Below are 25,443 nucleotides of genomic sequence, written 5' to 3'. Positions count from 1 at the left end.
GTAAAATACCACAAGGAATATTTTTTTTTAAAATGGGAAGGTGATAGAGCACACCGTGTCTGGACTGGAAAATGTTTAGAACTGTTTTACAAGGCTGATATAACTGGGGCTACATTTGGTTCACGTAGCGGAAGCCTAAATGTAAGTCAGTCAGTGTCTGGACTTGAGAACTGGAGCAGGACATAGGGATCATATTAATACATCATAAATGGAGCAGGCATAAGGAAACCTGAGGAGGTAGGTGCATATTAACTTGGCAAGGGACGAGAGAGTGTGAAGATGTTACTAAACCCTATTTGTTGGTGATTGCCCTCTTCCGGAGGGTATCATGCTGCACCGGACAGGATAGCACAGATAAATGCTTCTCCTCCGCTACCGTGCAAAGCCAAACACCTCAGCTTAGTGCCAGTGAAGGCTCTTGCCCCTGACCTGGCTTTCTCCTGCCACAACGAAGCGATGAGACATTCCGTTTCTGAAGCCCTGTGTGACAAACAGCTGGGGGCTTTTTTATGCCTTCAGCTGTTGTAAGCTTGATGTGGAAGAGAATGTGTGTCCATGTGCGAATTTGAACTTGTTTTTGTGTGGAGAATCAGCCTCGCTCCTTCTGATTAGGAGCCACTTTGCACATTCTTTGTCCTTTCTGGAGAGAAACCGATCTCTGCGTCTTGTTAAACAGATGTATCCAGACCTTCAGATTACGAATGTCGTGGAAGCCAATCAACCTGTCAGCATCGACAGCTGGTGCAAGAGAGGGAAGAAGCAGTGCAAGGACCACACTCATATTGTCGTGCCCTACAAGTGCCTGGGTGAGTGCCTGTATGACGTGTTTGTGCGTTCTTGTGGGAGGAGCAAAGAATTGCCTCCTGGTGTCTTACAGAGAGAATGACTGAGTTTATAAGGCTTCTCTCGTATCAGATTGCCATTTCCCCATCCAGCTTCCACTTAAACGTTTTTATTTCCATAAGATGGAACTCTGCCTTTCTCGAACAGATCAACAGCTTGATAACAGCTGTGGTGGAATAATGGTGCCTGGCGTGAAAAAGAAATTCCCATTCTCTCTGCAACGGCCATGAAAACCTGAAGGCTATTGTATTTGAGTATCACAAAGACATTGGGATTTAATACTCTGATCCTATTTTTGTGGAGCTTTAATATTTTGTTGCCTTGGAGACTTGAAATGCTCGGTGTGTTCAGGCTTCCTGCTTTGGTCTTGGCAAGAGATCTCCATTCTATTTCAATGACTATATTTAAACTTTGCTGTTTCAAAGAGGCCCTGCTTCTTGCAGCTGTATCCCATGTCCCCACTTTGAACTGCGAAAGAATACGAGATAAGCTGTGATGGGTTTCATGGTGCTTTCCAGAATCTGTCCACCCACTTGAATGAGGCAACATGTTTAGCTTGTTTACCGTGGGGCTTTTGACCTGTAGGTTGTGCCTGACACTGTGCTGCACCGCATGTGTTCTTAGTAGTAAGCTTAGTCTCAACTGGCTGAACCTCTTTTCAGTTATCTACTGAAAAAGACTTGTTTTGCAAGAAGTCTTGTGCATTCGTGGAGAGTCTGATTGCTGGGAGCGTTCAGTGGGAACCAGTTTTCATGATTCATATCCATACCTCAGGTTAGCTGATGGTTTGACATAGGAGAACACAGGCAAATCTGCAGAACTGTGTGGGTACTATCCTCCTGTATGTAATGCCCTCCGCTAGACGATCGTAAAGCACTTCATAAGAAATGAAATTTGGTGGGGATACATCCTGGGAGAAAGATGCATCTCTTTATAGATGTGGAAATTCAGGTTTGAGAAGCAACCGTACCCAGCTGATTATACTGAGAACTTCTAATGGAAATGAGGATGAAAGCAAGATCTCTGGATTTATAAGGAGTCATCTCTTTTAGAAATAATCCTCCCCCAAGCCTATTCTCCAGCTGAAAAATAAGCTGATTTTAGTGACACGGCCCTAAAATTTGATAAGCATTGAACTATCTGTTAAAGGTTTTAATTAGCGTCTTTCATAGTGTTCTTGACTTGTTCGGCCCAGCCTGCCAGGCAGCTTTGGTTTTCAGATCTGAGTTGCAAGTCAGTAGTCCATATATGTATAAAATGCCTTTTTGTTGTCTTTAGCAGTACACAAATTGCTTGTTGTAAATGGATGACGTGTTTCTCTGGGGTGCCTATGATTATAGTAGAACTATGGTTTTTTTTCTTCCCATTCCTGCTTGTGTCTTCCTCGCTACGTTAATGCGCGGGCTGTCTTGAGGTAGGATCTTGCTATCAGACCATGTTTAACCTTCTCCTGCCTCCCCCCCCCCCGCCAATGAAAGCTCTTTTGTATTTCAAAGGTGAAGAGGGGAGAAGAGGAGAGCCCATTAGCACTCTCACTGAACTGTAAAATAAAGGTAACAATAGGATGGTGGGAGCAGGGCTGAGCCTGGTGAGGTGTGAAAAGACAAACTGCTGACAGTTCTGGCTAAGCTGCTAGGTGGCATGGAAATGCCTCTTACGCTTGCTCTGATCTGAAAAGGGAGAGGATTTTTCTTTTTTGACAGCGCAGTGTGTAAGGGTTTTCTGGTTTCTAGGTGAACTGAGAGAACCTTCCACGTGTCTTACGCAAAGGTGGCAGGATTCAGCGTTGTTCAAAATAGCTGTTTAATGGCTGCTGTTTATTGCCGAGTGTTGTATTTGATCGGTTTGAGTCTTCTGCCTTTCAGTCCCCAGAACCACAGTCTCTTGATGTTAAAGTTTGGTCAGTTTTAGCTTTTTTATCAGAAGCTTTTTAATTAACCTCTCGTGAGAGGGAAGGAGGAAGGATTATTAACTCAAAATTGTACCTGGCCTGTTTTGAGAGAAGAAAATGGGGAAAATAACATTTCTCTTGTTGTGTCTGCTAGTTCAAAATTTAACTAATTTAAAAGGGATGATGAACGCTAGTCGATTCTGTTATCTTGCAGTTGTCATCAGATAATCTCTCCCTAAACTCTATTTGACTTGTGTGTAGGAGAAGAGTGAGCCTTTGGTGTCAGTACTAAGGGGCAGCAAAAAAATGGGTCACACGAAATATTAAAATTTATTTTGAAAAGATAATGTTGAAGACTGGTTGGACAAATAATTCTGCTCCCTGGAGACTCGGTGAGAAAAGCCTTTGACTTAAAACTTTTCTCCAATTTTAACAAATGATTCCTAAAGCTGCCGGTCATGTGTGCAAGGTATGGTGCTTTGAAAATCTTCGACTGTAGATCTTTTCCTGGCCTTCTCCAGAGTATGCAGGTATCCCCTTATTTTAAAATTACTGGATGTGGCATTTAAATCTGCAAGAAAGAAAGAAAAATCTCAGCTTTGAGAAAATTTCACATTTTAGATTCCAGTGGCAGTGTTTGTTAGGACTTCTGGGCTAGGAACTGAAAGCTCCCGATACTTAACTTTGCGTGTGTTGGTAGCAAACTGACTGGTGGTGGAAATTTAGGCTAAATAGCTTTTAAGTCCAACTAATACAGAGTCTGTAGAGCAGACTGATTCTCTCTCTCTCTCTCTCTCCTCCCTGCCTTCCTCAAAAGCAAAAGTCTGGTTTTAAGATTGTGCCGCCAAAATTTCATCATGCTGGTGAGGCTGTGGTTATCTAGTGTTGGAATGCAGTGTATTTGCTGACTCTGGTTGTATGCTGGGTTTTGGGCTGTATAGTTTTTATTTTTTCCAGCCCTCTGTGTCTTGGTTAGGACTGTCCGAGTCAGGGAATGTGCTGCAGTTGATCCTGAATTAAACCATCTGGAAGCAAAACAAAACCAAACCAAACCAGACTTGCTCAGATATCCAGATACTGAAAACATAGATAACACTCGTGGCTTATAAAAATTTCCAGGCTGTTAGAGCAGCAGACAACATGAACTAGCTTTGGTGTGACGCAGCTCATTTGGAAATTGGTGATTAAGTGGTTTGAAAACTGCCATATGCAGATGCAATCTTTTCAAAGATTTGCATGAAATCTCTTCAGTCAATCCTGTCTGTTCCATGAACAGCTATTTATTAACATGCATTGTAAACTTGGCCTTCAGTTCAGCCTTAGGGTTTGCATAATGTTTCAGCGATCAGCCCCTCCTCCTGCTTTTTACCTTGGAAACTCTGAGGCTCTGTTTTTCTCTAAATTTGCAGAGAGAGCTGCTGATCTGACCTGTCCCTGTTAAGAGTATAGCAAACCTTTAAGGCACTCGCAACGAAGTGTACTTTGGGAGGGTTCTGGTGGTGGCTTTGTTTTCTGTTGGAAGTTGGACATGTGTGAACTATGGATGTTTCTTGGTTTTCAGTGGGTGAGTTTGTAAGCGATGTCCTGCTGGTTCCAGAGAAGTGCCGATTTTTCCACAAGGAGCGGATGGACGTGTGTGAAAGCCATCAGCACTGGCACACTGTGGCAAAAGAGGTAAATGAGCTGCCGTGGCAGGAATATTTATTCTGGATCTGTCCACTTGGATGCTTGTAGTATTGCAGCGTAACAGTGTTTTATCTCTGGGGTCTGTTATTCCCATGTTGCAGTCTATGGACTGAGGCAGAGAGCAATGAAAAAAAAATTTACAAGTACTCAAGTGACTTAAAAAATCTGCGTAGCTAGTTATTCTTCACTCATGAAAAGCTATCCTAAGTAGCTTGCCCAAGATCATACTCTAGGATGGAGCTAAGAATTGAAATCAGGTGTCTAGGATATTGCTTTAACCAGTGGCTCATCCTTCTTTCCAGGGTAGAGCTACAGTGGTCATAGGCTGTTTCCTATTTTTCTTGTACATTTTGCGTTAATGTGCCTGCTGCTGCTGGGGATTTGGTTGGGAGTGCTTGCTTGGGGACAGTCGGAGTTTCGTTGTGACTGATTAGTGGAGGTTTTACATAAGAGATGGATTATCTTCTCAGAATAAATCTAGCCCATGAGGCGGGTTTGTTTGTTTGTTTTATCTGACGAGCAAAAGTGTTGCAAATTCTCTGCACGCCCATTTGAACTGGGAGTAATAAAAACAAGATGATGAGGAAATATACCTGTTTTTCCATTTTGTAGAAACAGCAACACAATGATTAGTTGTGATGGTGTGAGTAAAGATGAGGTTAAGGATGCACCAGTTAAACTTCCTATTTCTTTAAAATCCTAGGAGCAAAACCCCATCTAAGTAAAGCTGTGCTAGAGGAATCACCTTTTAGTTGAGGATAAACTTGTTTATGTCTAGCAAATATAAAAATCACTTGCTTTCAACAGAGTTGGAGAACTTTTCCGGAAATATTTGGCTCGTTTTACATTGGTGCTGTAACGAAGCAAAGCACAAAAGGGTTACGATGTACATAATAAAGCCTTCCTTACTTCCTTCTTTTCTGGGGCACCACAAAGCCATGTATTTCCTTACCTTAAGAAAAATGTACAGACATAATGTCTAATCGCAGTTTGCATTTGGCTTTTTCTTGAATTATCTGATTGATTTTCATCTACAGCACGTTAAAATGATCTTGACACAGAGTCCATTTGAGCGATTATTTGCTTACTCCAATGTAAAGTTTAATAGATAAAGTTTAATGAAACGGCCAGCCCAGAAAAGCAAACAACAATTCTGTTTCTTTCAAGTGCTCTCTCCCTTGAGTTGGCACAAAACGTCTCGTTATTTTTCTTGAACTTAGCCAGGCTGACAAATCAGCCATTGTTAGGGGCTGAGGGGTGTTTGATACGTTAACACCGGGAAGCACTGCACGGCTCTGAATCTGGGACTTGTCTGGGGATTTTGCTTAAGCTACAGGTTGCAAATCCATTTGCCTTTGATGGTCAGACTTAGGTTGTATATTGCTGTTGTCTTTTTGCTGTAAAATTTAGACCACGGGTAGTATTCTTGGGATCTATGATAGGCAGACTTTAGCTTTATGCAAAGCAAGAGCTTGATGCTGAACTGACATACTTGGGCTCCTCTTTCAGGCCTGTCTGACGGAAGGCATGATCCTGCACAGTTACGGCATGCTGCTGCCCTGTGGAGTAGACAAGTTCCACGGAACAGAATATGTGTGTTGTCCTCAGACAAAGGTTGTGGATGAGGCTCTGTCCAAAGAGGAAGAGGATGAAGACGAGGATGAAGACTATGACCTTTATAAAAGGTAGGGTTCTTACTGGCATAGATGTTAGCAGCTCTGTATGTGAAGCTGCTGTCTGTGAGTTTTTCACACGGTGCCTCCCTTGTGGTGAGGATTGAGAGGAGAATTTCTGTGCTTTTGAATCTCCCAAAGGAGTGTCCCGAGCCCGAAAAAGCCTTGCAGAAGGACAAATGACTTTGCAGTGCTCCTGTTACTGGAGGAGCTAAACAGCCCCCCTCCCTTCATCCTTAGACAGTCAAAAAGACTGTCTGGTTGCTACGGTAGGTACCTCCCCCAAGTACGGTAGACTTTTACTTACTGAAAAGAAGCTGATGAGAAAATGCAAGGAAACCCCACTAAGGCAGAGGCATGGAGAAGCTCTGCCTGGAATGGCAGGCGTGTCCGTCATGAGGGACGTCCCGTTGCTGCCACTGATGGGCTGATCGGTAGTTGGTACATCTATTTTTCCCATCTCTTGTGTTGCTAGCACAGGTGAAAGGAGAGTCGTTAGTCTGGTACATCAAAGGTTGGCTGCAAAGTGGTTAGCCTTAACTTTCCTCCCTAACTTAACTGTATCCCTTCAGTGAGTTCCCTACAGAGGCAGGTGTAGAAGACTTCACAGGAACAGCTGTGGAGGAAGATGAGGATGAAGATGATGAAGGGGAGGAGGAGGAGGAGGACGTGGTGGAAGACCGTGATTACTATTACGATAGCGACAAAGTTGACGACTACAACGAGGAGACCCCCACAGAGCCTAGCAACGACAAGGCTGTTTCCGAAAAAGAAGTCAGCAGCGATATGAAATGTAAGACACATTCCAGCGTACAGGCCTCTTGCTTCCTTGAGAGTATTCTTGCTGGCTGTCAGTCGGTGATGGGTTTTTGATCAAGTCAATAAATGCCACTTGGAAGTTTTATTTGCCAGATAAGTTAGCAAACAGAGGGAAGCTGATGATGCTTATGTTTCAAGTGTTGAAATTAACTCTCTAGAGCATGGGCCATATGTTTCCAGATAAACAGCAGTTCTGCTGGCAGAAAGCCCAGTGTTTGGCACAGTGAGCGAGCACCTCCATGAAGGTGCGGCATTGAGTCAGAAAACCAGATCTGCATAGGCTAATTTTGGAAAATATTAAAGAGGCATTTGGGGTACCCTGTGGATTTAAAATCCTAGTTTGAGGTGATTATCTTGGATTTGGTGTTTGATAGCAGCTTACGAAAAGGAAGCTAAAAGTGGTGGGCCATACTCTGCAGAGGTGGCGTAAAGGGGCCACCTGGCCATTTAAGGTCGAGGAAGATACTTGGTGCTGCCTTAACAGCCTTTGCACAAACCCCTCTCTTTCATGAAAGAAAGTCAGCCAACACAATCGGCCCAATTTTATTATATGAGTAATATATAGTTACTGCGGTAGTAATACATACTGTACTTGCGGTAGCTTTTGTTAAGTGGTAGGTGCCATTGCAGAGGGCATCTGCCGATTGTGTGGTGCCTCAGCGTTATATGATGATCTGTACTTTACGTGTAGAAGTGTCTGCAGAGGAAGGAGGAGGGGAGAGGGAATGAAATTCAATTAGCTACAGATCAGTGAATCATTGCCAGCAGTTCTTGCATCTTTTTGGTAAAATGCCAGCATGCTGCAGATACTTCTACTTGCTGAAACAAGACTTAGCTCACATATGTACAGGACTGTTAGAGATCTGCAGGTGTTGAAGCAGAATTGGAACAATATGATTGAGGTGTCTGTTTTGGGGGTACGCAGGTGTTTTTTGGTTGTTTTTTTTTTTTCCCCTGAAGTACCGTGAACAGTTGCTAACTTATACGCCATATCTGTTTTCTTGCCTCAGAATAACCTAGCTGCTTATATTGCCCGTTTATTGTGAAGCGGTCCACATGCTGTGGCTACCTGGAGTTTCAGTGTTTAGTGTATAGATGTTTCAAAACTTAAAAACCTAGCAGCTGAGATTGCCCTGGCGATCATGTTCCTTTTGCTTAGCCCGCCTTTTCACTTGCTCTTATACCTCACCTTTAAGATGCGAAGTGTCTGTCCAGGCAGAGTGCAGCGGAGTAGGACATCTCTGAATGCTTTATGCAGCCCTAGTGGGTTTTCTCTCCATCACGTTGGTTTTATACAGTGGAGGCTCTACCACTGGGACACCCAAGGCGTAGCGCTGTGGCATCAGCAAAATTAAGATCCTTGCTGTTTCAGCCGCTAGCTAAGGAGAAATCACTCTAGCAGATGAGAGCTTCATGTCGAGACAACTGCTCGGGTAGCCTACTGCTGCGCGTCCGCTCCAAAGCACCACGTGCAGGCGCTTCTCTGAATAGCGCTGGCAAGCCTTGTGGTGGATGCTTTCGCAATGTTAACAATCCCCCCAAAACCGACAAGAGCCCTTTGGTCGGTGAAGTAGGGATGCTGTGGCCAGCGCTGGTGCCCCAGAAGAAGGTGTGAACTAGAGCCACCGCTGCTTTGTCTAAGTCGCTCGGCAAGACCTGTGCTCCTCACTAGCTCATGTTCTAACCCGTCTCCACACAGCTGTCTGCTCCCAGGAGGCGATGACAGGGCCCTGCCGGGCTGTGATGCCTCGTTGGTACTTCGACCCTAACAAGAGAAAATGCATTCGCTTTATATATGGAGGCTGCGGAGGCAACAGGAACAATTTTGAGTCAGAGGAGTATTGTATGGCTGTGTGTAAAAAGATGAGTAAGTTCTGCCTCCCACTGGCCCTTTTGCAGCTAGCCTCTGTCTGTCTGGCGTTTGGTGTCTCCTCCTCCTTGCCTGGGTCAAGAGAGGGTGCGTGTGTAGCTCATCCTTTTGGTTCTGGTGTCTGCAGCAGTTCTGTCTGTCCTTTTGCAGCGGTCTCCTCTTGTCTCTGCTTCTCTAGGTCTTTAGGGTGAACTTCCCTGGGGAAAGCGGCCCTCGATGTATGCTGTCTGTGCTCACCGTTGGCTTGCAGCTCTTGCTAAGGGCTTAGTTGTCATCTTCCAGATCTATAGCGAGGACCAGGGGCTGTCTCTGACCTCTTGTGGAAACACGTCGCCTGCCTGTTTGCGTAACTGGCTTTTTTTCCAAATATACGGAAGGAAGCACTTTCTTTCCCCAGTCGCGTTACCGTGCATATGTTTGACCAGTCGGTCCTGAAAAGCACCATTCTCCTGGTAGTAAGCGTTTTCTTGCTATTGTATTTTGGGAAAATATCAGAGAAGTAGTATAGGATTCAGATTTCCACTTTCAGCTCGGTGTGAAACATGAATCGTGACTCAATCCCTGCATTTTTGAGAGCTTGAGGTTTTTGGCACCAATTTCAACTGGCTTTTATGTCAGATGATAAAACTACCAAAAACATTTTAACCTCCTTATTAATCTTATTGTTGAACTCCAGCACTTCCACTTCAGCTACCATTAAAGCCTTTTGAAAGGCTTTTTGTGTTATCTGGGGCTTGGCAGTCTGACTGTACAGCCATAATCCTATTTACAAAATGGGCTTCGTGCAAGTGCTTTAGATTGGGCTGATCTAACTGAAGTGCTGAAATAAAAGATGCGGATGTCGGGAGCTTTTTGTACAAAAGTTTGTCCTGTTACAGAGGGATTTGGGGCTGGAAAGAGAGTTCTCTGTGTCCAAGCTTGGTTCAGAAATGCCACGAGCAGGCCCAGAATACGGTACTGATCCGACGCTGTCCCTTGCACACAACAGTTCTTTGCCCTTCTTCGCTCCTCCTTCCCTAGTTAGAGCAAAGGTTGGTGGATTCAGGTGCATGCTAAGCTGCAAGGTAATTTTTTTTTTTTTTTTTTTTTCTGAAGCGTACTGTCTTTCAGTGATGTGTTGGAGGGGTTTTTCCCCACCCAAATTACTAAAATGGTTGAAAGGTTGCCTTAACTTTCCCTTTCTGCCCTCCCTCTGCTAAAGGACAACAACGGAGTGCATCATGTTTGCCATAGATCCTTTTAGAAAGGGCTCTGGGGTGTGTAGTTTCTAGAGCTGTAGCACAGAACCTTTGTTCAGCCTTTCCTGAACTGCAGTATATGGAGTACAGAGCCCCTGTCGTGGATTTTGCAGATGCTTGAAATTGTCGGTTCTGAAATTTTATTTCTGCCCTTGTCGGATTTGAATGTCTTAAAGATACAAACTGTTCAGTTTATTGGACAAGTGAATTTGTCACACTGAGCCTCCTTCTGTTGCTGTCTTGTCTAATATCATTGCCTGTTAGTCCTGCATGGTGCATCTGGTAGGGAAGGTAGGTTTGAAGTGTAAAATATTGGGAAGCGTTTTGTGCAGATTTATTGCCGAGCTCCCTAATCATATTAATGATGACTGGAGCCAGCTTGTCAGCGAACAGCTAATGCACAAAATGTCATTTAAACTATCCAAAGCCAAGGTGAAAGGGAAGAGAAAACAAGTTCTTTATTCTGCAATCCAAGTCATTCTGTTGCTGGAGCTGAATAATGCTCGTCTCAGAACTAATGAGAAGACCGAACAGGTGCTGGTTGCCGCAGTGCATTACGGTGTTTTTGGGATGATGTAACTAACTGATGTTGTGCAGTAAATTGGCAGCTTAAAGATACCAAAATGGACTCCTGGTAGGTGGCGGTTCAGTAAACTCAGCCTGCCAGATTGTTAATTATGCAGGCGTGGAGATTCCTCTCCCTACCTGTCCTTTGCAATCCAGGATCACAGTTTGCTGGACCTCCACTGATCCTTACCTTCTCTTTGCAGTGCCAACTGATGATGTGGATGTCTACTTTGAAACCCCAGCTGATGACAACGAACATGCCCGCTTCCAAAAGGCGAAGGAGCAGCTGGAGGTCAGACACCACAACCGCATGGACCGGGTGAGCGCCTAGCTTTAGTCTTTTGTGCTGCGCTGCATAGTTGCTGCCCATGGTTTTCTGGGCAAACTGATGGTGAACGGACTTCCTTTCCAGTCACCAGCCCTCTGTGTGTTTCTTGCAGTAAGACCGCACTGTGGCAGTTAGATTTTCATTTCTTCAGAGCGTTGGGAGAGGAATCACTGAGGACACTTGGCTTGCTGCTCAGAGGGCTTAAGTGCTAGGTTTAAACCCCGCAGCAGCTCTGTTGTGCCTTCAAAACCCAGCCAGGCTGTACAAGAATCTGCCTGTGAAGGTCAGACCTGGCTTGCAAAGGTCAGACCTAAATGTGTGTCGTCTTGATGTGTTCTGTCCTTTTCGTGTCCAGGTGAAAAAGGAATGGGAGGAAGCAGAACACCAAGCCGTAAATCTCCCCAAGGCAGAAAGGCAGACTCTCATTCAGGTAAGAGTTGAAGGACCTAAAGAGGAAAGTTACTGGTGCTTGGCCTTCGTCTTCTCAATAAACCAAATGAGAGATTGTAATATCCGAAGCCAAAGGACGACTGAGATGGAAGAACAGCTTTCCTGTTCTGTCAACAGCTGCCTTTTAGAGGAGATTTGATTCAATTGCGTGCTTTGTTCTTAAAGCTGGAGATGATCCGATACCGTGCCAGGTCCTTTCCTAAGCCCAGTAGTAGGAAGCTATCTCATCCCTCAAGCGTAGCAACAGCGGAGCCAAATTGTAACTTCAGACCGTTGGCCTGTTTTGCGCTAACCGGTGGCCTCACAGCCGAGTTCAGATTGGCCCTGACTCTCTGGACACACATTTCCTGTGCGGGCAGACTTTGTGAAAACCACTTGGGCAGCAGATAAAGCTGGTTTGCTGCCAAAATGCCAATCTTGTGCCTTATGAGGAGAGTTCAGTTAGACGATGAAGTTAATCAGGGATATTCGCGGTATGGGATTGTTAGGGGCAGGCTCTTCTGGCAGTGACAACTATATGAAGTTCCCTCCAGCCACTATACAACTAAGTGACTGGCTCCAGCTTTTAAGCCCGCTTTGGATTTTATCCTGGAACGTGGTTTTCTCTCTCTGTTTTTTAACGTAAGCCACTGTTTGGAAATCTGTGCGAGTCCAAAAGAGTTTTTCATCATCTCTGTCGAAACATAAGAAAGCTTAGTGGACTCTCCTGGTTCGTTTGGAGATGTGGATTATGACCTTTCTAATAGAATAGGTAGAGATTTGATCTGAAGGCGTGCTGATGAAAAATCCCCTGTGCGTTGCCTTTGTACGCTTGTGCAAATTCGTATTAATGGCTCTAGGCTGAAGGGATCGATCCTGGTTCCATATCGCAGGGTCGAGGGAAAGAGGTAATGCTGCGTCATTCATTCAGCACAATCTGGATCTCCCAGTCCCCGCATGATCTTTATCTGCAAGGCCGTTCGTCCTCTTCAGACCTTTGAAATGGCTTGTGAAGGAAGTTGGGAAGGCAGATCGCACCACTGAATTTGCAAAGATGAAATGTGCATCAACATTTCTCAGTGCCCTTGTCTCCTACTGTCAACGCCTAGGACATGGAGTGTGACGGGCTCCATTTGTTCGAAGGAGTTACGTGAGTGAGAATAGGTGACCCTGATGGATACAGCGCATTTCACGTGCATCCTTTCTTGGTTCCAGCACTTCCAGGCGATGGTTAAATCTCTGGAGAAAGAGGCAGCGAGTGAGAAGCAGCAGCTTGTGGAAACTCACCTGGCTCGTGTGGAAGCCATGTTGAATGATCGCCGCCGGATTGCTCTGGAGAACTACCTGGCTGCCCTGCAGGCTGACCCGCCGCGGGTGAGTTTCTTTGCGACAAATTTTGACGGTAGGGCGGCGCCGGGTAGGGCGGAAGGTGGGAATGGCTTGGTGAGAAGGCTGCGCGTGGCCTGCCGGGGCAGAAGCTGGGGATAGGTTCCCAGTAAAGCTTTCTCCATCGTGGCAGTTTGTGCTGAAGACCTAGCAGTGGGTCTCCGAATTGACTTACTCTCCTTTCTGCCTGGGCAAAAACCGCTCCGCTTTGTTTGGTGTTCATAAGGCGTAGTGTTCTGAGTCACACAGACTTAATTTAAAAAGAAAATATCTAAGAGGTTAGCACAGGTGATTGATCTGTCCGGTAACAAAGGAGGCTCACATCTGAAGTGCTGTATTTCAGCTGTGAATTTTGGTTGAATCAAATGGATCTGAACTCTTCCCCTCCTCAAATCCTGCAGCCCCACCGCATCCTGCAGGCTCTGAAGCGCTATGTTCGTGCTGAGAACAAGGACCGTCTGCACACCATCCGCCATTACCAGCACGTCCTGGCAGTTGACCCAGAAAAAGCTGCACAGATGAAATCTCAGGTATAAGAATGTTTCTATCAAGGGAGGCATTGTTACCCAGCCCTGGCTGTCGGAGGCTCTAGAAGCCGCGCGTCGAGTCCTGACGCTGATTTGCTGGGTCCTATAGCAACTTCTCGTACTTGTGCAGAGATCTCCCATTCTGTACGCGTGTTGCCTGTCACCAGATACGCTGTCTGTACGATTTTCCTCGGTACTAGACTCGGTGTTAAAAATTGGAACTCTGGTTTTAGCCATGAACTGTTGTTGGTCACAATGACAAGGCCAGGGGTTTAGAACCAGTTTGGTACCACTTTTGTGCTTCCTTTTGTCAAGCACCCGTGAAATTATTTGCTGGGGACTTGAACAGACTTCCTCACTTCTTTCAAGACCTCGTGTCTATGTGTTCCTTTCGTTAGGCTCGTTCTTCATGATGCTTGTGTTTTGGGTTTGTGGAAATTCTCTTGTGCCTCTGCAGAGTTACTGCCGTGTTTCCAAAGCGTAATATATAGCCTTTGCCAAGCACTTGATCATCGTCGTTAGCTTTATTAGAAAGTCTGTTTTGATGAGTTTATTTTGTGCCGTTGCCATATATTTTACCCCTGAGCAGCCAGAGAGTCGTTTTCTTTCTGCTGGGTAGCGTATGTGAATAATGCTCCTTCAAGTGGGTGTCCAACCTGGCCAATGTACTTGTAAGAGTAGTTGCAGATATTCCACAAGTCCTTGGAATTATCTCCCGATGCTTGTTTTTACAACCCACTTTTAAAATGGTGGAAGATGGACTGAAAGGCCTAAGATTCAAATGAAGGATGGCCTGTTAGCCTCGAAAGGCCTGCTCATAGGGGAATGTCCTTTCACAAGTTCAGGGAGAAGCGGAGAGAACTGACTGTCCAGTCACAGCTGTAGGAATGTAATCTGTGTTTTACCAGTCCCAGTTTACTGGGGAGAAAAATGCTTTATTACTTGGCTGTCTAACCATTAGGTGGAAATACTGTGGTTTAAGAGTAAGACGGGGACCGGAGTCTGTCACCGTCACCTCTGGTGAGGTGTAGAGTAGTGTTGCGGTGATTTTCTAGAAGCAAACCTCACACTTGGAGGGGTCTGGTCCCGTGGCTTTCAGGTTGGTTCTGGGTGCTAGCGGCGGACCTTCAACTCTTTGTGTCTCGGGTTGTCTGCCACCCATTCTATGGTTCCTGTTAAGGTGCGCATCCTTAGAAAGGGTGGTAGCAACTGTGGTATTTACAAGCTGATGTTTGGCTTGTGATGCGGAATATGTGGTAGCGTTTTCAGAGACAGCTTAGCATACCAAGCACAGCCCACCCTGACCCTTTGTTCTGATGCTGCCAAAGCCCAAGAGGGAGTGTGTGAACTGTTTTCTTAAGCTAAAACCTCAACAGTCCTTAATTCATTCTGAAGGCTGCAGTGTCAACAAATCGACATGCGAGGGATGTGGGTGGTACAGTTCAATTTCCATTCGCTTTACTTTTCAGATGCACTTTAAGCTCCTCAATCGATTCCCTTGATTGACAAGCTGCCACATGTAAAATTAAATTGCTTTCATCCTTGCTCTTAAAGGTCAGGTACACGTCAGATTGTAAAACAGGTCCATTCAACTCCTTAGCTTTTTCCAACATTTGGCCGTCCATATAAATGTTTTTCTTGGTCTGCATGATCCCTGATTGTGCAGCACCCTCTTCAGGTCAGGCTTGACTTCACCAGTGGATTTAATATGCTAGGGAAGAGCGATTTGAGGTTGCGTAGAGTTTGAATTTATTTCTCAAAGGAAGGGAGAATGCTGTTGCCAGTGAGTGGGTGTAAGACAAATGTAATGCCACCGTTGTTCTGAAAGGCACCTTTGTTCTGAAACCGGAGCTGATAAATAATATTGTCTGCTCCCTTTGCATGTATCTTTTCTAGTAGTCAGGAATGATAATCCATTTAATAAAGCGCTTGCTTGTAGCTGCTGCAGGAAATGAATTATGACCATATCTGGCATATGGGGAATGCCGGCTTCAGTGTTGCCAGTGGAGAGCTGGTTACAGCAAGAGTCAGCCGAATCCTCTCTCTCACCCCCAGCCTTTCCCAAAACGCTGAGCGCGCCATGTACAAATGGCCAGTTCCAGTGAAGCGTGACATGTTAGAGAGCATCAGTCGGAGAACTGGACTAGATGGACCTGTGTCCCCTTCTGTTGTCTGTCACGGCAGATCCCCCGGTAGTCGATATTTTATTTAACAAGTGAAGTATCGGTACCAATCGAGTGACTGACAGTCTTTGCCTACTCCAACACACTCTTGTACATTTGCAGGTGATGACACATCTCCATGTGATTGAGGAACGGATGAATCAAAGCTTGTCTCTGCTCTACAAGGTGCCATATGTGGCTGAAGAAATCCAGGATGAGATTGGTGAGTGTCTCTGCGTGCCAGCTCCCGTGCCAGTGTGTTAGACTACGAGCTTTTATATCAAGTGAAGCGGGCTCCAGAAAGACCGCTAGCTCCTTTGAGGGGATGCCGTCAACAACAAGCGCTTAGGCTTAGGCTTAGGTACCGCAGGGCAGATGCTCTCTGGGTTTTGCAACACAGCCAGTCAGAATAGCTTGTTCCTAAGAACTTTCACGATCCCTTTAAAAAAAGTCAACAGCGTTCAGAGTAGCAAAGCTCTCTCTCCAGGGGAGATGAAAAAGATCCATAAAAATAAGGAGATGCTTTCCGGCTTTATAGGAGTTTAATCCCATCTTGCCAAAACCTCTCACCACATCAAGCCTCTGGGCCCTTATTTGTGTGTATTTCTAGCCAACGCCTTTACTGAGAATTCCAGATGAGACTTCAGAGCATGCGAGATAAGATAACCTGGCAGCCCCGAACAGTGTTCCCCTGCAGCCCTGCCTCAGCTAGGTTCAAACCATCTGCCCCTTTCCGTTCCTGCCAGGCCTCATGCAGTTTGTGTAATATTTCCTCTTATTCCTTTCAGATGAGCTGCTTCAGGAGCAACGTGCAGACATGGATCAGTTCACATCCTCCATTTCTGAATCCCAGGTGGATGTCAGAGTGAGCTCTGAGGAGAGCGAAGAAATTCCCCTGGAGGGCAAACCTTTCCGTCCGTTCCAGGTGAAAACCTTCCCAGCCTCACCTGAAAGCGAAGGTATGTGGAACTGAAAGTCGGGTTCACTGGCTTTACAGAACGTAGGCGCTTTTTCTTAGCCAGGAGGCTCAGCTCGGTGGAACAGAAAGGTCCGTCCCTTTGGGTGATGTAAGAGTGAAGCAGTCTCCCCAGCCGTGCCCCTCAGACTCTGTCCGTTGGAAAGAGGCAGTGGTGCTAGTAATTTGCGCTGAGCTACTGTCTTGATTCTCTGATTCTTCTCTTTGCAAAATTGCTCGTATCTCTTTCCATTTTGCCGGGAGTGTTAAATTTTTTGCTGTGTGGTTTGACTCTGCAATTAATTTTCAGTCTTTAACCAAAACACTCTCATATAATGTTAAGTCTTTGTGCCGTGACCTGCTGAAGGGCTGCAGGAATTCTCTTTATTTTTTTAAACATAGATATCTATGGTTTTTGTATCATCGGGTGTTGACAGCTGGTGCGTGCGTGTGTATTTATTTTAAAAATGCTTGAACAGAGTCCTGAGCTTAAAGAAAGCTGTAGACTAAAAGCTTTTCCCAGGGCCTGAGTCGGAAATCGTGCGCAAGCCTTTTTTCCTTTCTCTCTTAATCTCCTTTCTCTGCTATTTTTGTTTTTGTTTTCCCTCCTGCTAGATCCTCAGCCGGATTTGTACCATCCAATGAAAAAAGGTTGGTTCTAAGCTGCTCCCTCACAGTGCTTTCGATCACTCTCCTACCTTCTCAGTGTGTTTGATAGCTTCACTTTAGTTTCATACTCACCTTTGTTTTCATTTCCCTGCTCTCATTTAGATCAGTAACTTCCGATTCTGCTTGTTTAGGCCTAGTATTAAAGAAACGAGCTAGTCTGAGCGTCTAACTGATTGTGTATGTTCCTCCCTGATGGGCTCACAAGGTCTCCGAGTGCATGGAGTAGCTTCTTTGTCCTCAAGAAATGTGGGCCTCGCAGTCTGTCTGCAACCGTGCCGTACTTTGCATCTCTCCATGTGTGCTCATGTTCGACACTTCTCAAAATAAACCTTGCGGTGCTGATGGTCGATAGTCTATAGAGGCTCTTCTGCCTGATGTGGAACGTGTCCTTACTGCCCGATGACAGCACTAAACTAGGAGTGAGAGCGCTGCAGCAGACATAGGCTGTGTTTCCCGGCTGAATGTCCTCGTAGATATTACAGAGGGCAGTTGGTCTGGGACAGATAAATTAGGAGATTCCTTCTTTGTGTTTGTGGTCTCCTTGGCATCACGTTTTCACACACAGCATCTCTCCGTACTAGCAAACTCCTGTGTGATTAGCCGTTTCTCCTTTAGGTCATTATTAATTCTGCACTAACTCAGTGCCTGGCTAAAAAGGGGCTGCCTGGGCTTTAAGAGCGGCATAGAAATATTGGCATTACATTAAGTCCTCTGTTAGCGATGCAGTCTCAGGTAAAGATCAGGCCTGGCTGATCTGCTACCACAGATCTAGTTCCTGAAGTAGAAATGGAAGGCTGATTCTTAAAATGCTCTTGCAGAGCGGTGGTGCATGCGCTATGTGTGGGGAGTAAACCCGGCATTTTACTCTGCCTTTGGTTCCAAATATATTGTGCAGAATCTCCAAGGAGGGCAAAGGGTTTTGCCAATAACCATTTAATATGAACACAAATAGTTTTGTCACATGGTGAAGGCCAGGTAGCTTGAAACTCTTCTCATTATCAGCGTTTCGCTACAAATGTAAGTCACCTTCATCCCTCTTGTGGAACAGCGTACAGCTAATTCACTGTACTGACTGCTCTGGGAAGAATTGGGACAGCCTTTAGTTTGAAAGTTGGGGTTTTTAGGTTGGTGGTTGTTTTGTTTTGGTTTTTTTTGGACAACTGCTTTGTTGACTTAAAGATGATAAATACAGGCTGCTTCTCCTCCTTTGGATAAATGGAAGAGTTTCTGATGACTTAGGAACAGGATTATATCCTGCACTTGCCCCTTCTCTCCCTTCCGTTTTCATTTCATGAGGGCTGCTAGGGAGTTTGGGTTTGGGGTTTTTTTTTTTGTGCGTGCGTGTTTTTTTTCCCTGGGAAGTATATGATATAAACTGTGCCTTTGAGCTACGTAGAACTGGGTCTGTTAGTTGGTGCAGCGCTCTGTGACAAATGGCAAAGCTCAGTGCAGCAGCTGAACCCCCAGCCCTGGAGACCAAGCTACGTTGGCTCCTGAGAATTGAATAAAGCAGCCAGCGGCCAAAAGCTAACACAGGAGTTCTCTGAAAGCTGTTTGTGGCTAGTCTCTCCAGAAAATCCCAGTCATTGACTTTCACAATAACATGACCTGCTTCGACAGCCGTGAGAAGTCAGACTGGCGGTCTTGGCCGTGCCTGGAATCCGATTACTGTCTCCAAAGAGCCGTACAGGAAAAGGGGACGCACTAAAACCCGAGATGCTTCTTTTGGGAGGAGTTGGAGTAAAATGTTAGTTTCCTTGGCATTTTCAGGCAGTAAAGGCTTGTCACTGTAAAAACTTGCCTTGGAGCCAAACTAGCCTTTCCTTGCATCTCATCAAAGAACCTGCTGCCAATTTCAGCAGCAGTTGACATAATGTCTTAGGCAACCTGCAAGCTTAGCAGCTTGCGGAGAGGTGTGTGCGATCACTGGCAAAGTGTTAAGTGCTGTAGTAATATTTCCCCCACCTCGTGCTCCTCGTTGGAGACACCCTGCCGTAGGTTTGAGGCTTCGCTGTCCTCCTGCTTTTGCATTAGGGAGGCATAGGTGTTGTGAAGAACGTTAGGTTGTGCCTACTGATAATGGAAAACTGGCGTTCTCCTAACTTGCTGTGTTATGTTAGGTCTGAGTATCTTGCATCAGGCTCTTCTGTTATTGATCTGATCTATTTATAAACGCTTTGGATCAAAACCGTTTATGCAGAGCAGCTGCCTTCTGTTAATTGATATTCTTCTCTTGAGCCTACGCTAGTTTCGGCCTAGAAATGGGTGAGTGATGTTCTGGTACAAAGGCACAAAGGCTGGTGTAGTTCTTTGCTCCTCCCTTGCCCTGGGATTTATTGTTTCTGGGCTTGTGCCAGATACGGGGCAGCAGCTCATTACAGAGCCGCGCTGGGTGACCTTGAAATTGTCATTCCCGAGGCGCTCGCTGATGCGCTTGATTCCAAAAGAATGGGCGATGCTGACCGTGGGGTTGAAAGCGTTCCCCGTGTGCTGGCTCCCGGCAGAGAGGAGATGCGTGCTTCCGTCACGGGGGGCCACGGTGAGGTGGTGGTGGCCCAGGGTGACATGAGCAGAAAGGAACTGCGCGCTCACAGTTTGCGTTCCGTGTTGCCTGGGACCTTCTAACAGCAGCACTTAACGGTACGGTATTTCTGGATTCACGCGGCAGCCTGGTTTTGGTGAGTCTTGTCCGCTCCTCTCATTGCCACCTCATTTCCCCTCATTAACAGAACCCCCTCCCAATCACTTGTCACTGTAGCATAGCTTATGAGCTCCCCTTCTGACACAACAGCATGAAGACAGATTAATAATCAGCGGTCCATGCGGTTAAACACGCTAGCCATGGCAGCTCTACAGAGAGTAGGTAACCCTTCCTGAATATCACTGACGGCTGGCTGACGGTCCTTGCCTTGCTCTTTTGGTGCAGGTTCTGGCATGACTGAGTTGGACGGGCTGATTGGCGCTGAAGAAAAAGTGATTAACAGCAAGAACAAAGTGGATGAAAATGTGGTGAGCCCTCCACCTTTATTTTGTACGGCGAAGCCTGCCGTGGACACTAATTAATAGCGGTGGCTTATTTCCACGTCTCCTTCCTGCTTACAGAATGTCAGTGTATTCATTATCCATATGGTGTGGGGGAGTCAGTTTTCTGACTATTGTAGGCTCTTAATACTGATTAGCATCAGAAGGGTGGGAGGGTGAGGGAAGGAGAGAGATCTAGATCTTTGGCAGCCTGAGCTGGAGAAGTCTCTGATTTAGTAACTGCTTTCCCAAGCTGAGACCCTTTGATACGCCTTTATTTTAGCTAGGTAACTTGCTGTCTGAATACTCCAAATGCTGGTGTGTTCCATCTGTCTTCTCACCTATAATTCGTGGCAAGAAAGGCCTTACCACCTTCTGAAGGTGAGCGACCCAGTAGGTATTAGCTCTACCTACGGGGTAAAGAATTCACTAGGTCAGAGGGGCAGGTGACTTGCCTCAGTTCCCTGGGATTTTTAAAAAAAAAAGTCAACTTTTGAGAGTTTCCTTTCAAAAGTGTTTTGAAGCCACAGGTTAGATCTGACGCGACAGAAATGCTGTGTGCAAGGCAAGTGCCTGGTTTTTAAATTGGGTCTTAGTTTGAGGTAGTCTGAACATCCAAATGGTTGCAGTACTAACTCAAGCGGCTTTAAAAGTTGGAGAACATCCCACGCTGTTGAGAGCAGGAGAAAGATGGTAGGTGGTTCTGAGCCTTTGCTAGTATTCATTAAAGGTCTCTTGCCTGCCTTCATATTCCTTCTCCCACCTGTTTTGCATGGCTCCTTTCATAAACCGCTTTTGTGACTGTTTTCAGGTAATTGATGAAACCCTTGATGTGAAGGAAATGATTTTCAACGCGGAGCGTGTCGGTGGGCTGGTGGACGAGCCGGTACGTATGTGGCTACCGAGTCTGGCCGAGCCATTGGCGAATTCTTAAAAGTGGATTTCGGTTCCTGTGTGTTACTGAATGACAGGGGTTTGGTGCCTTGACGCTGCTCTGGGAGGTCACGCAGAGTATAATGCAGTACAGCATTTCTGCGTGAAGGTGTAAAGAGTAAACGCCACGTAGCTGCTAACCTGACTCTTGAGTTGCAAAAGCGTTTTGTGGGATAGGAAAGCGGCGTGGGTCGGCGCCTGTCCCGAATGCCTAAGTGGGGAAACAACTGTGTGTTCGTTATCCTTTTGGTGAAATAGTTAGAGGTGAAATATTTACGCTGTCTAGTGTAATCAGTCGTGTCTTGATGCCACAGATGGTTGAAGACCTTCTCGGTGGCCGCCTTTAGGTTTGTGTTTGGCGGCGCATCTCCCGCATCGCTCTTCCTCTACCCGCTCCGTTGTTTTCTTCCCTCCAGGATAATGACAACTCCCTTCGCGATGACTTCAGTTTCAGCAGCAGCGCCCTTATTGGTCTGTTGGTGATTGCTGTTGCCATAGCTACTGTTATAGTCATCAGCTTGGTGATGCTGAGGAAGAGGCAGTATGGGACCATCAGCCATGGAATTGTGGAGGTGAGAAACAACTCCTGCTCCGTAACCGAGGATGAAAATAGTCAGCATTGAATCACATGTCGTGTGTAGGGGGCGAAGATGGCAGTAGCTGCCAAGCCTTCAGCTGCTCTGCTCCTAGCTGGATGGGACTTAACTCTGTAGATGCCGACATCTTCATCGCTCATTTATTAGTATGCAGGTACCAGTCATCGGCGTGCCATGCCTGGGACCTGTCGCTTCCCGGTTGTATTTGCTTATCACAAGGAATTCAATTAGGCTTCCCTGGCTGGCTCAGGGTAGGACTTAGCAGTAAATGAGCTTTTCAGGCGATATCTTTAGCAGGGGAGTAAGTCAGTCAATCTATAGCAATTTGTCCTCCCAGCTGATGTAACAACTATTAAGACGATCGGCTGAACGCTGAGAAGCAATTCCGTCTCCTTCCTTCTGCTCCCAACACGCACATTTCTAATGACAACGTAACGGAGCCTGGAGAAAGCTGCTTTTCCTCTTTGCCCAGCCGATGCGGGGAAATTATAAGGACCTCTGCAATGAGAGAAGCGGGTCCCAAATTTGTAACGTTAGCGAGCTTATTAGGGATTTGTGGAGGACGTCCCCAAAGAGGTAAGGGCGGGCAAGGAGGCGTTAGCACCCCAACGAGGAACTCTGTTAAGCAAATTATTTTTTGTGGCTTACCTTTTTTCCTGTTTGCTGCTTATCATGGTATTTATCCAGCGTTTGTCTGCCGGCTCCCGTTACTATGAAAGAAGGCCCGCAAGTACCTCCTTTGACCAGTAACCCTCTGGTCTTTCTACAGGTTGACCCGATGCTTACCCCAGAAGAGCGGCATCTGAGCAAGATGCAAAACCATGGCTACGAGAACCCCACTTACAAATACCTGGAGCAGATGCAGATATAAAAGAGATGAAGATACAACAGCCCTGACCGGGAAAGGAGCAGGGCGGAGGGCCAAAGTGGTCCAGCGTTTTGGATCAACTACTGACCAACAGTTGCTTCGAGAGGACTTCATCTTACATTCAGAACTCCTGGATCATTAAGACTATAATTACTACTGTAGAGTTGCAATTTCCATTCTTTTAAATGGGTGAAGAAATGATAATATAACAATATGATATATAAATCTCCTTAAATGGGAAAAATGGATCTATTGCAGATATTTGACTGAGATGTAGTTTTCTTTTTTTTTTTTAAATAATCTGAAAAATACCAGTTCCGTTGTACTGTTGTCTGATACAAGCTCTATATATATATAAAATGGGAAATGTTGATTTTTATTTCTGATAGACCACCTGTATATTGAGGGTCATTTGTACCAGCCCGCCTTGTAAAAAGGAGACAGTTGTGGCTCTTCAGTCATTTTGGCTTTTATATATAAAGCAGTATTCTTTTTTCCTTTTTTTTTTTTTTTTTTAAGTGAATTTTGCTGGGAGTTGCAAAGAGATTAATTTAGGGATAGGAACTATGACAGCATAAGCAAGGAAGCAATTGGGAATGGTAACTAACAAAAGTCCTTATAACGAGGAAAAAAAAAGAGAAGGAAAAAAAAAAGAAAAAAAAAGAAAAAACCCATCCTCATATGCCAGTGATGTGCACCCTGCTGCTTAGCAGTTTGGGCTCTAGGAATCAAGACTCCCTGGAGGCAAGGAGTTAAAAGGCTTCTAGCATCTCTGTTTATAGTTATTCTAGTGGAATGTTAGAACACGGTTTGTGCATACTGGGGTCTGCACATTCCCCTTCCAGATTCAGTTCTGCTCTAGAGTTGGAAGTTCCTGGTATCGAATTTAAATCCTCCATTCTGAACCAGTTTCCTTCAGTACTCACCTGGCATTAACAGCCCCCCTCTCGCTACTACTTTCTAATTTTCCCCAGCTCTCCTGCCTCACCAACATGGTAAGTAGTTGAGAGACGCAGGGTTCTGAGCCTTGGCATCTCTTTCGGCGATGTTGGGCCATAGGCACGGCTTTGGGTGTTTGCCCAGAAATGACAAATCACTGCAATAATCAGTACCTTGGGAGCTGACGAACGTGGAGTTTGCTCTAAGTGGGGTTAAAACAGCAGCTCACTTAACTGGGGTTAAGAGAGGGCTAAGTTGGGAAAGGGAGACTGCCTGCTTTAAGGGAAATTGGATGCGTAGGCCCCGAGAAGAACAAAAGGGGTATTGTTCCACTCACCATCATGTCTTTGTAATGCTTGTATAGTTGGTGTTAATGCTCACGGCTTTTTTAAATCTGGAGGTTCTGGTAACCTGTGGTGTATTTTTTCTATTTTTTCCTGTGACTTTATTTTTTCTTCCCCCTTCCGTGTCTCTTCCCACTATGCACAGATTTACCTGCAAACTCCTTAGTGTGGTCTGTGGGGAATGTACAAAGTTTAAACACATCAATAAACACTTTAACTTCCAGATCGTTTCTTCTCTTTATTCACGGGCTCGCTTCAGTTTCTGTCTCCTCCCACCGTGTCCTTGCCAAACCCGCGGAGACCTTTCCCCACCTTTTTGTCCGCCTCTGCTTCCGCGACCGTCGTTGAAGGAACGTGCTGATGTTGAGTGTGTGTAGCCGTGCCCAGAGTCTGTTGTGGTGCTTCCAGATCCCGCTGACCTTTGCGGAGAGGAGGAGGCACGATACTAAACCGACGCCCGGGACTCCTGAATGATGTTACGTCCTGACGCTGCAGCCGTTAGACGCTGGAGCGCAGGTCGGTCAGAGCTTTGGGGCTGCTGTTCGTCGTCTGGCTGGCTGTAGAAGACCTCACGAATGGTTCTGCGGCGGTAAAAAATGCCAGAACCGCTCCCCAGATGAAGGCGGCCGCTGGCACGGCTTCTCAGAGCGAGCAGAGCCAAAGCGCTCTGCAAAAGCAAGCTGTTCCTGCCGCTCGGCCGTCCACCTGCACTTCCTAGCGAGCGGTCGGAACAGAGCCGGGCGGTGGGGAAGCGGATTTGGGTAGCGCGGAGCCCGTATTGCCCGCAAGCCGTAGAAACAGGGTTGGACAGAAGGAGGAGGTGCAGGAAATCTTCAAATTCATAGATAAGAGGGCATAGAAAAAGACAGGCCTCTAACAGTGGCACAGTTTCCTTGAATGCTTCCTGTCGTGGATGGCCAGATCTGAAAGACTTTGAAGACGTAAAGGCCCCGGGGCAGTAATTGGCTGACTGTGGTTAGCGTTTACTGTATCACTTTTAACGTTTTTGTTTTAGGAAGGGAAATGACTTGACAGTTTGGTTTAACTTTCTCTTCCAGAACACGTAAATGGTTTAACTTTCTCTTCCAGAACACGTAAAACTAACAGCCTGTAAAGCTCACAGCTGTCTCTGCTCCTGCGTGCCATTCCTCTTCTATTTTCCTTCTTTGAAGTGTGACCTCAAATGCAAATTCCTCCTCTCTCACGTCTCGGCGAAATGACCGCAGAGTCATTGCCATTTGAACGCTGTTTTGGGAGGCCACGAGGCAGAATTCATCTTCCTTCGCGTTGGTCTGCGCGGTTCCCGATAACGTCTGAATGAAGAGGGGGAGAGGAGGTAGGAGGAAACACGAAAGCTTGGCGATTTTGAATAGGAAACAATGGCGTGTCCTGTTTCTCCTTAAACGTGGGCTCCTTGGTTCCGCTGGGACTTCCATGGTCTGGTTAAATTATTCAGACTCTGCAGGAAAGAACAGATGCTGTCCTAGAAAATGCCGTCTGTTGGCTTGTCACAACTACTTGGGAAAGAGTTTTGATTTTTAAACTGTTAAGTTTCGTTTCAACGATGCCGGAGCAAATCTTCAGTGCAAAGCTGTTTCTTGGACTGCACCCTCGGGTTGGGTGACCTGAAAGAGAAATTACAGAGGCTGCGGGTCGAATTCCAGAATTGAATTTGGGCATTAGATTTTTGCTTCGATAA

General features: G+C 45.9%; 1 protein-coding gene across 6 annotated transcripts in view; it reads left to right on the top strand.

The window, feature by feature from the left end:
- Positions 1 to 23,967, top strand: part of APLP2 (amyloid beta precursor like protein 2) — a 48,535-nt gene extending 24,568 nt beyond the window's left edge. Inside the window, exons 3-18 of one of the 6 annotated variants that reach the window (XM_082330874.1) lie at positions 677 to 806; positions 4,296 to 4,408; positions 5,930 to 6,105; positions 6,666 to 6,886; positions 8,612 to 8,779; positions 10,791 to 10,906; positions 11,271 to 11,345; positions 12,560 to 12,718; positions 13,132 to 13,260; positions 15,543 to 15,642; positions 16,208 to 16,378; positions 16,990 to 17,025; positions 19,970 to 20,049; positions 20,876 to 20,950; positions 21,414 to 21,569; positions 22,363 to 23,967. In XM_082330874.1, the coding sequence (XP_082187000.1) occupies positions 677 to 806; positions 4,296 to 4,408; positions 5,930 to 6,105; positions 6,666 to 6,886; positions 8,612 to 8,779; positions 10,791 to 10,906; positions 11,271 to 11,345; positions 12,560 to 12,718; positions 13,132 to 13,260; positions 15,543 to 15,642; positions 16,208 to 16,378; positions 16,990 to 17,025; positions 19,970 to 20,049; positions 20,876 to 20,950; positions 21,414 to 21,569; positions 22,363 to 22,464 (2,007 nt within the window). In that variant the 3' untranslated portion in view covers positions 22,465 to 23,967. Of the gene's footprint in view, positions 1 to 676; positions 807 to 4,295; positions 4,409 to 5,929; positions 6,106 to 6,665; positions 6,887 to 8,611; positions 8,780 to 10,790; positions 10,907 to 11,270; positions 11,346 to 12,559; positions 12,719 to 13,131; positions 13,261 to 15,542; positions 15,643 to 16,207; positions 16,379 to 16,989; positions 17,026 to 19,969; positions 20,053 to 20,875; positions 20,951 to 21,413; positions 21,570 to 22,362 lie in introns of all 6 variants that reach the window. The other 5 variants (XM_082330873.1, XM_082330877.1, XM_082330876.1 and 2 more) reach the window with 5 other exon arrangements.
- The last annotated feature ends 1,476 nt before the right edge of the window (positions 23,968 to 25,443 follow it).

The sequence above is a fragment of the Platalea leucorodia genome (genome assembly GCF_965183815.1).
Source record: "Platalea leucorodia genome assembly, chromosome: 20".
Classification (NCBI taxonomy): domain Eukaryota; kingdom Metazoa; phylum Chordata; class Aves; order Pelecaniformes; family Threskiornithidae; genus Platalea; species Platalea leucorodia.
The sequence above is the reverse complement of the archived record's forward strand: the minus strand, read 5'-3'. Positions and strand labels throughout refer to the sequence as shown.